General features: G+C 38.8%; 1 protein-coding gene across 1 annotated transcript in view; it reads right to left on the bottom strand.

Annotated features, from left to right (window-relative positions):
- Positions 1-960: 960 nt before the first annotated feature.
- KL (klotho) overlaps positions 961-12,268 on the bottom strand; it is a gene marked incomplete at its 5' end in the record, with an annotated part of 53,091 nt that continues 41,783 nt past the window's right edge. Inside the window, 3 exons of the mRNA XM_011997825.1 lie at positions 961-1,000; positions 1,424-1,473; positions 6,073-6,401. Coding sequence (XP_011853215.1) covers positions 961-1,000; positions 1,424-1,473; positions 6,073-6,401 — 419 coding nt within the window. The remainder of the gene's footprint in view (positions 1,001-1,423; positions 1,474-6,072; positions 6,402-12,268) is intronic.

Here is a 12,268-nt window from a genome sequence, read left to right as displayed (position 1 = left end):
CCAGCCTCTAGTCACTAGTGGTTTGAATTGAAGTGTTTAATGCACCTTGTATTGCCAAGCTAGTAAGTAATTTGTCTTATCAATCTTCGGTTACAGTCTCTCCTCCTAGAAACAATAAAGGCTTTGTACAGCTTTCTAAGCCAGCAATTGTCTCTCCTCTTTCTAAACAAGTTGGCTGTCTTTCCTATGAAACCAATGTGAACAGAGCTTTGAATAGTCACTAATGACTTAAATTAGTTGCTGGGTCTTTCTGAGTCCTTAATTTTCTCCAGGAGTTATTAGCTCAGGCACAGAGAAACACCAGACTTATCTAGCCCTTGAAATCACCATGGCCATAAATGCAGTTCATAGCGTAATTCAGAGTGTAAATTCTGGAGCAATCCTGCCTATTCAAATCCTATTCCTACTTCACCTTTCCTACTGGAAGCCTTTGGCATAAGCTGTGGTTTGAATAGAGCCCCTCCAAAATTCAGGTGTTGTCAATATGATAGTATCAAGAAGTGGGGCCTTTAATAGGTGATTAGACCATAAGAGCTTCTTCCTCATTAATGGGATTAAGGCCTTTATAAAAGAGGCTTCACATAGCATTCTGCTAGTTCACTCTCTTTGCCCTCTACCTTCTACCATGTGAGTATGCAGCAAGAAGGCCCTCATCAGATCCTGCCACCTTGATCTTAGACTTCCAGCCTCCATTACTGTGAGAAATACATTTCTGTTCTTAAATTAGTCAGTCTGTGGTCTTGTGTTATAGCAGCACAGACTAAAACAGCATGTTATTCACCTCTGTATACCTGTTTTCTTGTCTTTAAAATGAAGATAATATAATATCTTCAAACATAAGGCTTGATAAGTGTTTATTACACTCCAGTTCTAAATAAATGGGGTTCAATCTCTTAGCTTACAGCAGTGATGTTCCTAAGAAGACAAAAATGCTAGCTTTGACTTGCATAACTCTTTCTATTAGACGTAGAGGATGTTTACTATTGCTTTCTGAAGGGGTCTGCAAAACAGCAGAAATGGGAACCCAATTCAGCAAGGTCATTACAAAAGCACAGTTGGGTGAAGGCTGCTGCAGAATCAGCTGAGAGTGTGTGTGTGTGTGTGTGTGTGTGTGTGTGTGTGTAAGTAGGTAGGTATGTGTGTGAAGAAAAGGCTCTGGGTCTGCGTATCATCTACCCTGTGCTTACGTGAAAGAAGGCCCTGAGTGTCCCTGTATATATCACCAACAAATACGTGCAGCTTTCATTTGATAACTGGAATTGCTTCCTCTTGTTTACCTGTCAGTTGTCAGCAGAGCTCCAGTGAGACAACACAGATAAGTAATACAGAACAGAGCACCTCCTCTTACCCACACAAGATAAAGAGCAGACATTTTTTGAGTGTTTTGTTTTGTTTTAAGTGAGATGAGGCTTTTCAAACCTACCTTATGTAATATTTGGTCATGGATTTGAAGTAGAAGCCAACAACAAGGTTCTGTAAAAAGGAATTAGAATTTAAAAAGAAATTCACATTGAAGTTTCATCAGCTTTGCTAGTATGCATTAAAAGGTTAATTCAGGTTAATTCATCAACCCTAGATGCCAATAGAAAGGCATGTTAAAAATTAATTTCTTCCTGACGGACTTTATAAAATATATGTGTGACCTGTTACAAGGAAATCAAATTCTCAAAAATGCTGAAGTTGTAATATTTGGTTAAATTCTCCCATGAGATTTGTGTTACAGAGTATCTGCAGGTGTCTCTGGCTCTAAAGGAGTGGCCTCTAGAAATGGTCATGAAACTTGTGTCCTACCCATTCCCCTGTCTCCACAGGCCTAAGCCTATTCTGCCCCCAACCCAGGATGAGGCCTGGCTGTCCAAGGTCGCCCCATAGAGTGCTTATCCCACTTTTTGTTGCCTTCTCCACCAGCTGTATTAAGATCTGATGAAAAGCTGAACAAGGAAAAGAGAAACCATGTTGGGATTCAAACCACAGAGGGAATGTTATACACAGAATTGGTTATGCGGTGGGTAATGGAATTGCTGAGAAGCCAACCAGGGATGATAAGGAAACACTAAGAGTAGCAAACAGTAGAAAGCTACTACTTCCCCTGGGCTATAGGATGACAGAGGACAGAGGATGTGTTACTGGGCTCCCAGGAGTCAGGGTCACCTGGGAGAGGCTCCAGTGAGACTGGAGCCATGAAAGAGATTCAGCGCCACATCTCAGACCAATTAAATTGGCATCCCTGCCATCAGTGGTTTTTAAAATTCCCCAAGTGATTCCAAAGTGCAGTCAAGATTGAGAGCCGCTGCTTCGAGTGCCTAGGCAGAATCTGCATTGCCAGATCGACTCTGTCCCAGACTGAGCAGACATGGGGAGAAGAGCTGTGGCCATGCTGTCACTCAAGGTCCAGAAGCAGGGACTAAATGCATCAATAGATCAGAAAGCCAACCGTTCTCAGGTATCTTTGAAGAAATAACCAAGAACCAGATTTGATTTATAGAACTTTTCTTCATAAGTTCTATACTTATGAAGAAATAAGTATACTTCTTAGTAATTGCTCTATAAAAAAACTATTTTAAAGAGCCATAATTTTGCTTAATGTATATTGAAAAAAGTGATTAAATGTAACACTGTATGCCATTTACAGTAAACCAGTATTATCTAGCACAATCAATGAAAAAGTCATTTTGAATATATATAAATTGACTGGAGTAGAATATCCTGCTTAATAACTCTATTAACTTGCACATATTAAGTGTGTGCTAATTATTTGTCAAATGAACTAATCATCAAAGGAAGATTCATGTACAATGTGATATTACTGTGATTTTTATTGTGTTTTAATTCCTTGAAAATTGATAATCTATGATAATACATATAATGAATCCTTTAACGAGAAACAAACATCTTCATATGGTCTTTTTAAAAAAATGACTGAGAAGGCCTTTTAAGAGTTTGTACAGCCCTGGGGTAATCACCATGAACACCAATTATCATCATGAATATTGTTAAAGAGAAGTGTGATTGGCAAAATGCCAGACAATAGAGTTCAATGGAGCTCCAGGTAACTGGAAAAACAGTTAACTCCTTTTAAAGAACCACCTATAATAAATTCCTATGCCCTTTTCACTAGGCATTTATTCATACAAGAAATGTTTATTAGGCAGTTAATATGTGTCCTGGGGAGTAACAAGGCAAATAAAGTTGTTGCCTCAGAGCACTTTATAATCAAATGGAAGGGATTAAACAATCACACAAGTCCCATAGGAGGTGGTAGGTGCTAATTCTAATGTTGAGTGAGGTTTGGGGATGACCAGGCCAGCGGACATGAGAGGAGAGGTCTGAGAACAAATACCAGTTGGGAGGAGGATGCAAAGACACTCACGGAAGAGGCAAGTGACCTAATCAAAATGGTGCTTGCTGTAAGGCTCTTGATTCGGTTACTCTTATAACATGTTAAAAATAAGAAAAAAGCAGATAATTTTGTCATTTTTTTCAAACCAGAAAACCAGTTAGGGATTACTGGAAAAGTCTATGCAAAAAGTGCAAAGAGGACAATTGCAGCAAGTACCCAGATGAACGGTGGATGCTGCAAATACCACAGTGAAAAGAATCCATAGCATTTCACGCCTGAATGTCTCCAAGGGCTTACTGGGGTAAATTACGGAAACAGAAATGAAGAGCCAATTAGAAGGGAAAGATAATGAATATTGCCTTTCAGATCTATCTGGCTGAAGGCTGAATAGACATCCAACAAGAGACATCCACCAGGAATGCACTGAACAATTCACAGTTTACAAAGTAGTTTTACTATGATACTGTGTAACCTGTATGCAAAAATAAAACACTTGTATCACTCATATTCCAAAATATTTTGAACAGAAATATGAATTTCTTGGTTAACACAATATCCTTAAAGGCCTTCAAAAATAGCAGCGCAAGTCACCTGTATGTACATCAAACATGTACAATTTCCACTTCACTTTCACAAAAAAAATCACAATGGCGATGATGATGTCATCCAGGCTTTTAGGTCTATGTTGAAGAAAACTAGATGCAGTGGCCATCCTGTGATGTGAGTGATGAGCCTGGCTGGGCACAGTGTAGATGTGTGCTTTGCTGTCAAGGGCTGGAGAGACAACAGACAACAGAGAGTCTATTTTGCAATTCTATTGCAATTGGGTTGGTAAGAGTCCCACAGTTTGCTTCATAAGCATGATAGCATTTCACTGATTCTTCTTTTTTCTCTATCTCTTTAGAGGTCGCAGAAGTGGATTCAGTGTGAGAGAGAGCCAGATGATAATAATTTACATCTGGACAATGCTTTTACATTGACAAACTACTTTCTCCTACGACATTAACACCCTGAAGCTTTCAAATAGCCCTGGAAGGTGGGTGCATGACAAATGGACGCACCAAACACAGAAGAGAAACGGTAATTAAACCTAGGTCTCAGAATGTCTCCAGGTGAGAAAGAGCAGGTCTATCACAGGCTCAGACAGTTTGTTCCAGAACTATTATTTTTTTCAGACTTCCACCTGCCCAACCCAGCAATCTCCATTCAAGACTAGCTTCGTTCTGTCTTCGTTCGACATATATTTTAAAATACATTTTTAATGATAAAAGTTCCAATAAATTTAAAACATTTGTCTCCTAATTCACATCTTGTCTGTTATCAGTAAACATGTACATAATATTATGCGCATTATCATACAGATCTATTTTTTATTTTTGTTATCTCATATTGAATGCACATCACCAGAAGATGCTTGAGCATATAGGATGTTTTCAGCATAAGGCTCTTGATTTAGTTACTCTTCCAACATGTTAAAAATAAGAAAAAAAAGCAGAAAATTTTGTCCTTTTTTCATGTTTTTTATATTAAAGTTATTTCCAATTTTAAAAAGTGTGATCATTTGGACTTTGAAGTCTGTTTTAAAATTTTTTAATTGTAGTCATCTGCACCTAAAATGTCTATTTCACAGAAAACCGAACAACTGCATGTTCTCACTTTTAAGTGCGAACTGAATGATGAGAACACATAGACACATTAGGGGAGCAACACACACTGGGGCCTGTCAGGGGTGGGGCAAGGGAAGGGAGAGCATTAGGAAGAATAGCTAACGGAGGCTGGGCTTAATACCTAGGTGATGGGTTGATCTGTGCAGCAAATCAACATGGCATACATTTACATATGTAACAAACGTGCACATCCTGCATGTGTACCCTGGAACTTAAAATACTAAATAAAAGTTAAAGAAAAAATAGGTGTGTTTCAAATAATGGTTATGCATTTCAAGTGAGAATTTGTTAGGATATCGTGTCTTAATGTTTTAATTGTGTCAGCCTTAAATCAGTACCTCTTTGTCATCCATGGCGCTTGCTGCATTCTGACACTTTCTATGATACCATCTCAATAACAACAGACTAACAGTTCTTTTCTCTCTGTGTCTCTTGTTATCCCTATTAGAACAAATTATATCCCTCAATCAATCACAGAAGGCCCTTAGCCCCTTGCTACTCAAACTGTGGTCCACAGAACAGAAGCATCATGGGCACTCTTGGGAGGTTGTTAGAAATGCAAACCCTTGGGCCCATCCTAGACCTCCAGAATCAGAATTGGCATTTGACCAAGATCCCCAGGTGACTCATATGTATGTTAAAGTCAGCGACGCACTGATTAGATCACTGGTTCTCAATTTCAGCTTCCCACTGCAATCACCTGGGAGCTAGCTCCACCGCCCCCCAGAAAACCTGGCTTCATTAGTCTGAGGAATTTTTTTAAATCCCAGGTGATTCTGATGTGTAACCAAGGTAGAAAAGCACTGGTCCTGATTAACTCCCTCTTTTTATGGAGAAGAAAACAATGAGGCCCAGTGGGTTAGGTGACTTGCTCTGGGTTATAAAGCAAATCTGCAAGTAGAACTAGAAAATGGAGGATCTCTATCTGGTTTAAGGCTTCCTCCACAATATAAGAGCCTGCTCCTCCCAAAACCTGGGCCCAGGGCCTCTGTTGTTGTTCTTGGAAGCTGGCATATCCCCGCCTTGCCCTTCTATTCCACTTTCTCAACCCAGGCATGTTCTGACTTTCTGGACACACTTGAATTCCTTGCCTACAGTTCTCCTCTGTCCTTTGCTTTCCTCCCCTCCTCCACTGGGCCCACTCCCACAAGCCCCGAAACCATCCCCAGCCTTTTCAGCGTCTTTGTACACTACCTTTCTCGTATCCAGGAGGAACGCTCCCCGTGCCTCCCCTCCAACGGCTGGCTTCTCCTTCAACAGTCCTCTTGACGCAAGCTGAAAATGCTTCACTCCTACGCCCTGCAATTCCGACCTTCCTGTTTCTAGTTCAACTGCCTGTGCGCTGGTCTTTCTCGCCTTCTTATATTCACTGGATCTGCCTTGACTACACCCTTCTACATAGCCCCATGGTTCTCCAAGAACAGGGTGTCAGAATCACTCGGGAGTGATTCCTTGCCAAGCCATGGGTGCTGCCGCCATCTTCTCCCATAGGCACTTTCCAAAGTGTGGGCTGGGAGGGGAAAAGACCTGGTCATCCGCATTTACACAGCACAGCTGGGGCTCTCCCCAGGGCTGCAAGCCCATTACCTAATTTCTGGTTTCCCTCATCTCCTCCCCTCTGTCTGAGTGAACCAATTGCAGCCATGTTGCCAACACTGCAGCTCATTCTGTCAACCTGATGGTCATAGTAACCCCACACTGTGTTTATTTTGGTGGATTATTAGGCCCATAACAGGCACAGTTAAAATAAGAACATTTAAAATGGTACCAATGTGGAATAAAAGTTGGTTCAATCTCATCTTTTACTAATAAAATATCTCTATCTGACCCATCCATCTTCCTCTAATTATGTCTCTGTTGCGTCCTCTCTGGCTTACCACTACTGCCCCCTGTTGACTGAAATGTTGTATTTTGAAGCCTTGGAGCTACTTACCAGAGACTCACAGTACTCATAATTTAAAGGGGAAAAATATGGTTATAAAACCAATATGTCTTAAACGCAATACTGTGACCTTGGAACACTATAGAATTTGCCATCTAACATCTTGGATATAAATTATCCAAAGCTTTGATTCACATGAAAAACCAACTGAAATGCCTTAGGCAAAATTTATGGTCATGGCCATAATTAGACAACAACTGGTATGATATCGAAAGGAAACTGAATTTTACAAACTGATCAATTGAGATTTTAAACAGAAAAAAAGGTCAGTCTATTCCAGCAGTTTATTAAGGGATAATGTTTCTATTGAAGATAATGTATACAAAATAAATTAGGTCACTTAACATTAATTCATTTTACCATAAAATAAACATATTGAAAAATTACACTAAAATCAGAAAGTCTACCAGAGATTTTTGAATCTCATAAAAATTAGTTAATGAGCCTTCAATTATTTACCAACCAAATAACAAATATACACATTTTAATGTTTTGTCTGTGTCATTAGATTATTTCAAAAGAGCAGATGGTACAACATATTGATACAGAAATATCTTCTGCCAAATTATCTTCAGAATTCTATCAATCCAACATTTGTAAAATTTGAATCCAAGAAGATAATTTGGTATTATTAAGTAAATGTGTGACTTCATTTTTCTAAATTTAGTTTTACCAAGGGTATTCTATGAAAATGTATATTCAAAGTCACAAATAAAATAACTAGAAGACTTCAGGATGAATCATTTTGACTGTAATAGTCCCTAGTTTTACATTATTGAGCTTTAACTATCTGATTAACAAGAAATCACATGCACATTAAGAGTAAGTTGTATGAGTCTAGGAAAAGAAATAAATGTCTGGGGTAGATACGCAAAGTATTGAATATTTTCTATGTTCAGCACTGTGCTAAGACAGACATTCCCATTTCAAAGATGAGGAAACTGAGGTTCACCAAGGATTGCGTTACCCAAAACTACCCAACTGTAAGGTCATTTTGAGCCTGGTCTTGTTCTTTTTTTTTTTCTCTGCCTTTTTTATCTCCATAATATGTATGTTGAAATTGTTTTCCTCTCTAACCCAGTAGGTTAAAAAAAAAAAAAAAAAAAGTCAGAGTTCGTGGGACTTGAGGAGTAGTCACCAAGTCTTTTCTGGTGTGCAGAAATAATGCAAAACAAGATTTCACCATATTGTAGGTGTCCTGTTGCCATTATTAGTGGCATTTCCACCCTTTGCTCAAGGTTCCCTGTGGGTTTTCTTGACCTCTTTCTCCTTCATATCAGACAATGGGTGTTTAACCACAAAGATATGAAACAAAAACATTCCAGGAAATGTCCTGCAACCAACAAAACTCCAACAATATTTAGTGGTTATAAAAATGGAAAAATGCAATGGGTCTGAGGGGAAAAGCTACACATTCTAGGAAACTAAGTATTTGGAGATGACATAAAGGGTTCCTCTAAAATACTGTTTCTGTTTACAGATAAAGAACTCAGCCTGAGACAGAAAGATTACTGACTAGTTGAAAGACATGTGGATAAGGAAGACAAAAAGTTACAACCTTTCACTTAGTGATTTGTCTGGAGGCGATAACTTAGGACAGCAGTAAGTTTTACTGCCTCTCTACCTAGTAAGACAGGTTATCATTTCTTCCTCTGAATATATAGGATGGAGCTGTGTGTCATCTAACACATCGCCATTGCTGGCTGACAGTTGATCTCTATTAAACCAGTTTCTGGGCACAGGTGATGGCAGTGAGCTAATTCTGCTTATCATTTATTCCGTCATTCATTCCTACATGTATTCAATTAATCAACATTTGTTGAACAATATTATGTAAGAGATAATGTGCTAAACACTGTAAAAAAAAATATACCAGACAAGACATGGTCTCTGCCTTCCCCTCTAGAACCGAGGTCCTCCTGTCCAGGATGGCTAACATCCTCCAAATTAACATGTTCCTTTCCAAGTGCAAATTTCCAGCAGCATTGCTCAATATTAAATATTAAATGGAGATGTTATAGAACAATCTAATTACTTAGTACCAAAATTACTTAGTACAAAAAAAATGTAAAATATCTCAATAATGTTTATATCGATTACACGTTGAAAGTATAATATTTTGGATACACTGGAAAGAATAAAATATGTTATTAAAATTTATCTCTTCTATGCCTTTTTATTTTTTAATATGACTACTAGAAAATTTAAAATGAAATACATGGTTTGCTTGTATCTGTTGAACAGCACTATTATAAATAATTTAAAGGAAAACTTCCAAGGCTCTAAATAGATTCTTCTTGTTATTATTTCAGAGACAGGTCTCATTCTGTTGCCCAAGTTGGAGTGCAATGGCATGAACATAGTTCACTGCAGCCTCGACCTCCTGGGTTCAAGCGATCCTCCCACCTCAACCTCCCCAGTAGCTGGGACTACAGGTGCACACCACCACGCCTGCCTAATTTCTAGAAGTTTTTGTAGGGATGGGTCTCAGTATGTTGCCTAGGCTGGTCTCAAATTTCCAGCCTCAAGTGATCCTCCTGCTTTGGCCTCCTAAAGTGTGGGGATTACAGGCATGAGCCAACAGGACCCAGCTAGATTCTAATTGCCGACTGTGGAAGTCAAAGATAAAATGATGTGTCCCTAATGAAACTGGAAAACCGTCCTTCCAAACCAGGGCAAAATGAATGGGGGATAAAGGCCCACCTGGAATCAAAGGAATGCTGCAAATGCAGGGCAAATGGAAGTGTGTAGGAAACAGCCCAGACATCTCGGGGAACCACAAGTTGGCCACTTAGCGCCCCTGTAGAATTGGCCCACAATGGAAGAAGAGGTGTAGGCATTCTGGAGAATGGTTTCTGTATTATATGTACACCAGAATTCATGGGAGGAAAGCATCAGAGAGGACGACTAGAGTGGAAAGAACGCGGTGCCCTGAGACGCGGTGGAGGAAGGAGTGCACTTTGCCTCAAGGGGCCAGGAAGTCCCCGCCTCCAGCGCCGCCGCCTAGCGGTCCCGGGGCTGATCCCAGAGGTGCCCTCCCTCCTCTAGTTCACCCCGAGCCACCTGCGAAGTTGTACCCGACTCAGAGTCAGCAGGAGACGGGTATTCGAAGGTAGCTGGATGGTTCTCAGAGGTCGCTTCTCTCGCTGCTTTGGCTTCTGTTTTGTCCTTTTCAGCTCTTGTGTATTTTGCTGTCTCATCTCTGAAATTCTCTCTGCTCCACACGTGGCCTAGCCTGGGTCAACCTCCCGTCCCTACCATCTTCCAGCCGCCTGGGTCAGGTCTCTTGCGGTCACACCCATTTCTCCACTGCTCGCATCACATCTTATGTGGCTTAGTCAACTCAAGTTTTTTCCATTAAAAAAATAATTAGCTAGCAACCACTCATATGAGAAGGCAAAAAGTTGCAGGCAGATTTATTATTAATATAATACTTTATCAAACAGCAGAATTACTTCTCTTTACAGTCAAGGAAATTAAAGTAAATGTGCAACACAATTATTTTTAAACAACATTCATCAACATTAATAAGAAACTAACAAACAGGAATGGTTAAATAAGTTGTGATACATTCCTCTGGTGGGATACTCAACAACTATTAAAAATCATGCTTTTGAAGACTAATAATGACAAAGGAAAGTTTCATAATAAAAATTAATAAAGATACTAACTATATACAATATGATCTATGTAAAATAAAATACATAGGAAATGTTAATAGTGGCTATTTCTGGGTTCTGAGATTATAGATAATTTTAGTTTTTCTTTGCATATAGTTTCTGTGTTTTAAAAGTTTTCACACTGAACATATATTACTCTTATAATCAGAAAAATATATACATAAAATAAACTTGATTCTCTAGCATCCAATTTTAATAAGTCCAGTTTAAAATGAGTATCACCAAAAGCTTATCGTTCATGAAAAAATCATACCACCTCTAAAGATGATATAGGATACAGTACAGTATATTATGATACACTATGACCCTGTGTCAGTGAGGTTAGTGATGCCTGTTAGGACATTGGTTTATCTTGCCTGATACAATATTGACTTATCTATAAAACAACTCCAGTGTAATACAGAGACTTCCCTGTCTGAAAATCAGCAAGACTTATTTAAGGGGCATTAAAGGATGAGACCTAATTAGCCCTTTCCAGATATCACTAGCATGTTTCAGTGTAAAAGTTCAAAGTGAAACTAGTTCAAAGCTACTTCCACAGAAGTAACAGCAAAAACATAAAATAGACCTCAGAGATCACAAAAACAAATCCAGTGTTATTCAGACCAGATTACTTTTGAACCTATTAAGCATTTGTCAAACTATCAATTCAATGAATTACAGTACAGCTAAAGAATAGAAAGTAGTATCACTCTTCATAGAATGAGTGATTATTTCATCCTTATTCTCTAGGGAAAGGTCATGTCATTCATCCCAAGGTCTACTCAAAAATGGTGTATAATCAAGTTAATCATAATGTTGCACATAATAAGCACTTTTCCCTCCTTTCCTCCACCTAAAGTCACTGCAGTATACTGTATTTCACAATTGCTTTATGCGTCCTGAAGAGCCCAATATCACAGGATGCATGTTTATTTTTCTGCAGATACTTATCAAAAGTTTCCTATGTGCAAGGCCTCCAACAAGGTACCAGTGAGATAAATCCCTCAGGGACCCAGGGTTTAGAGAGGGCCTCAAAAATCATATAAAATATACATTTCCATAATTTGCTCTCTAAGTTTGTCATTAACCAGATACATAAATTAATACTAGTATTTGATAGAAACATTGCTTTCGAAAGGAACATTCCAGCCTAGGGCCCTCTGTCATCTCTCCTGTATCTGCCATCTTCTTTTTCATAGGAAACTAGATTTGACAGAGGGGAAGCCACTGGGCATTATTATGGCAGCTGAGAAATGGTTACTTGGTACGTCACTTTCTATTCGAACTCTTGCAATTATTACTTCCAGAAAAACATTAAATTTAGAAGTGGGTGCAGATGAAAATATTCCTAATCTTGTCATTCGAATTTCTGCACAAATGTTGCATCCCTGTTTTTCATGCTTTTGTTAGTGTGTTACAGAAATTATAGTGCCTGTCAGTTTTTAATCACCCAAAAAGGAGAACAAATTCAGGCACTATTCACATTATTCAGTATTTTACGATCACCTATGCCCATTTCAAAACCTCTGTCATAAGCCACAAAAACGTTTTCTAGAAGTCAGATGTATGAAGTTTACAGTTTCACAACACTTAGAGGTGCAAATGGTTAACAGCTGATGTGTCTGCATAATTATTTCAAAACGAATGAATAGGAAAA

This window comes from Mandrillus leucophaeus, unplaced genomic scaffold, assembly GCF_000951045.1.
Source record: "Mandrillus leucophaeus isolate KB7577 unplaced genomic scaffold, Mleu.le_1.0 Scaffold549, whole genome shotgun sequence".
Classification (NCBI taxonomy): domain Eukaryota; kingdom Metazoa; phylum Chordata; class Mammalia; order Primates; family Cercopithecidae; genus Mandrillus; species Mandrillus leucophaeus.
This window is presented reverse-complemented; position numbering and strand designations above follow the sequence as displayed.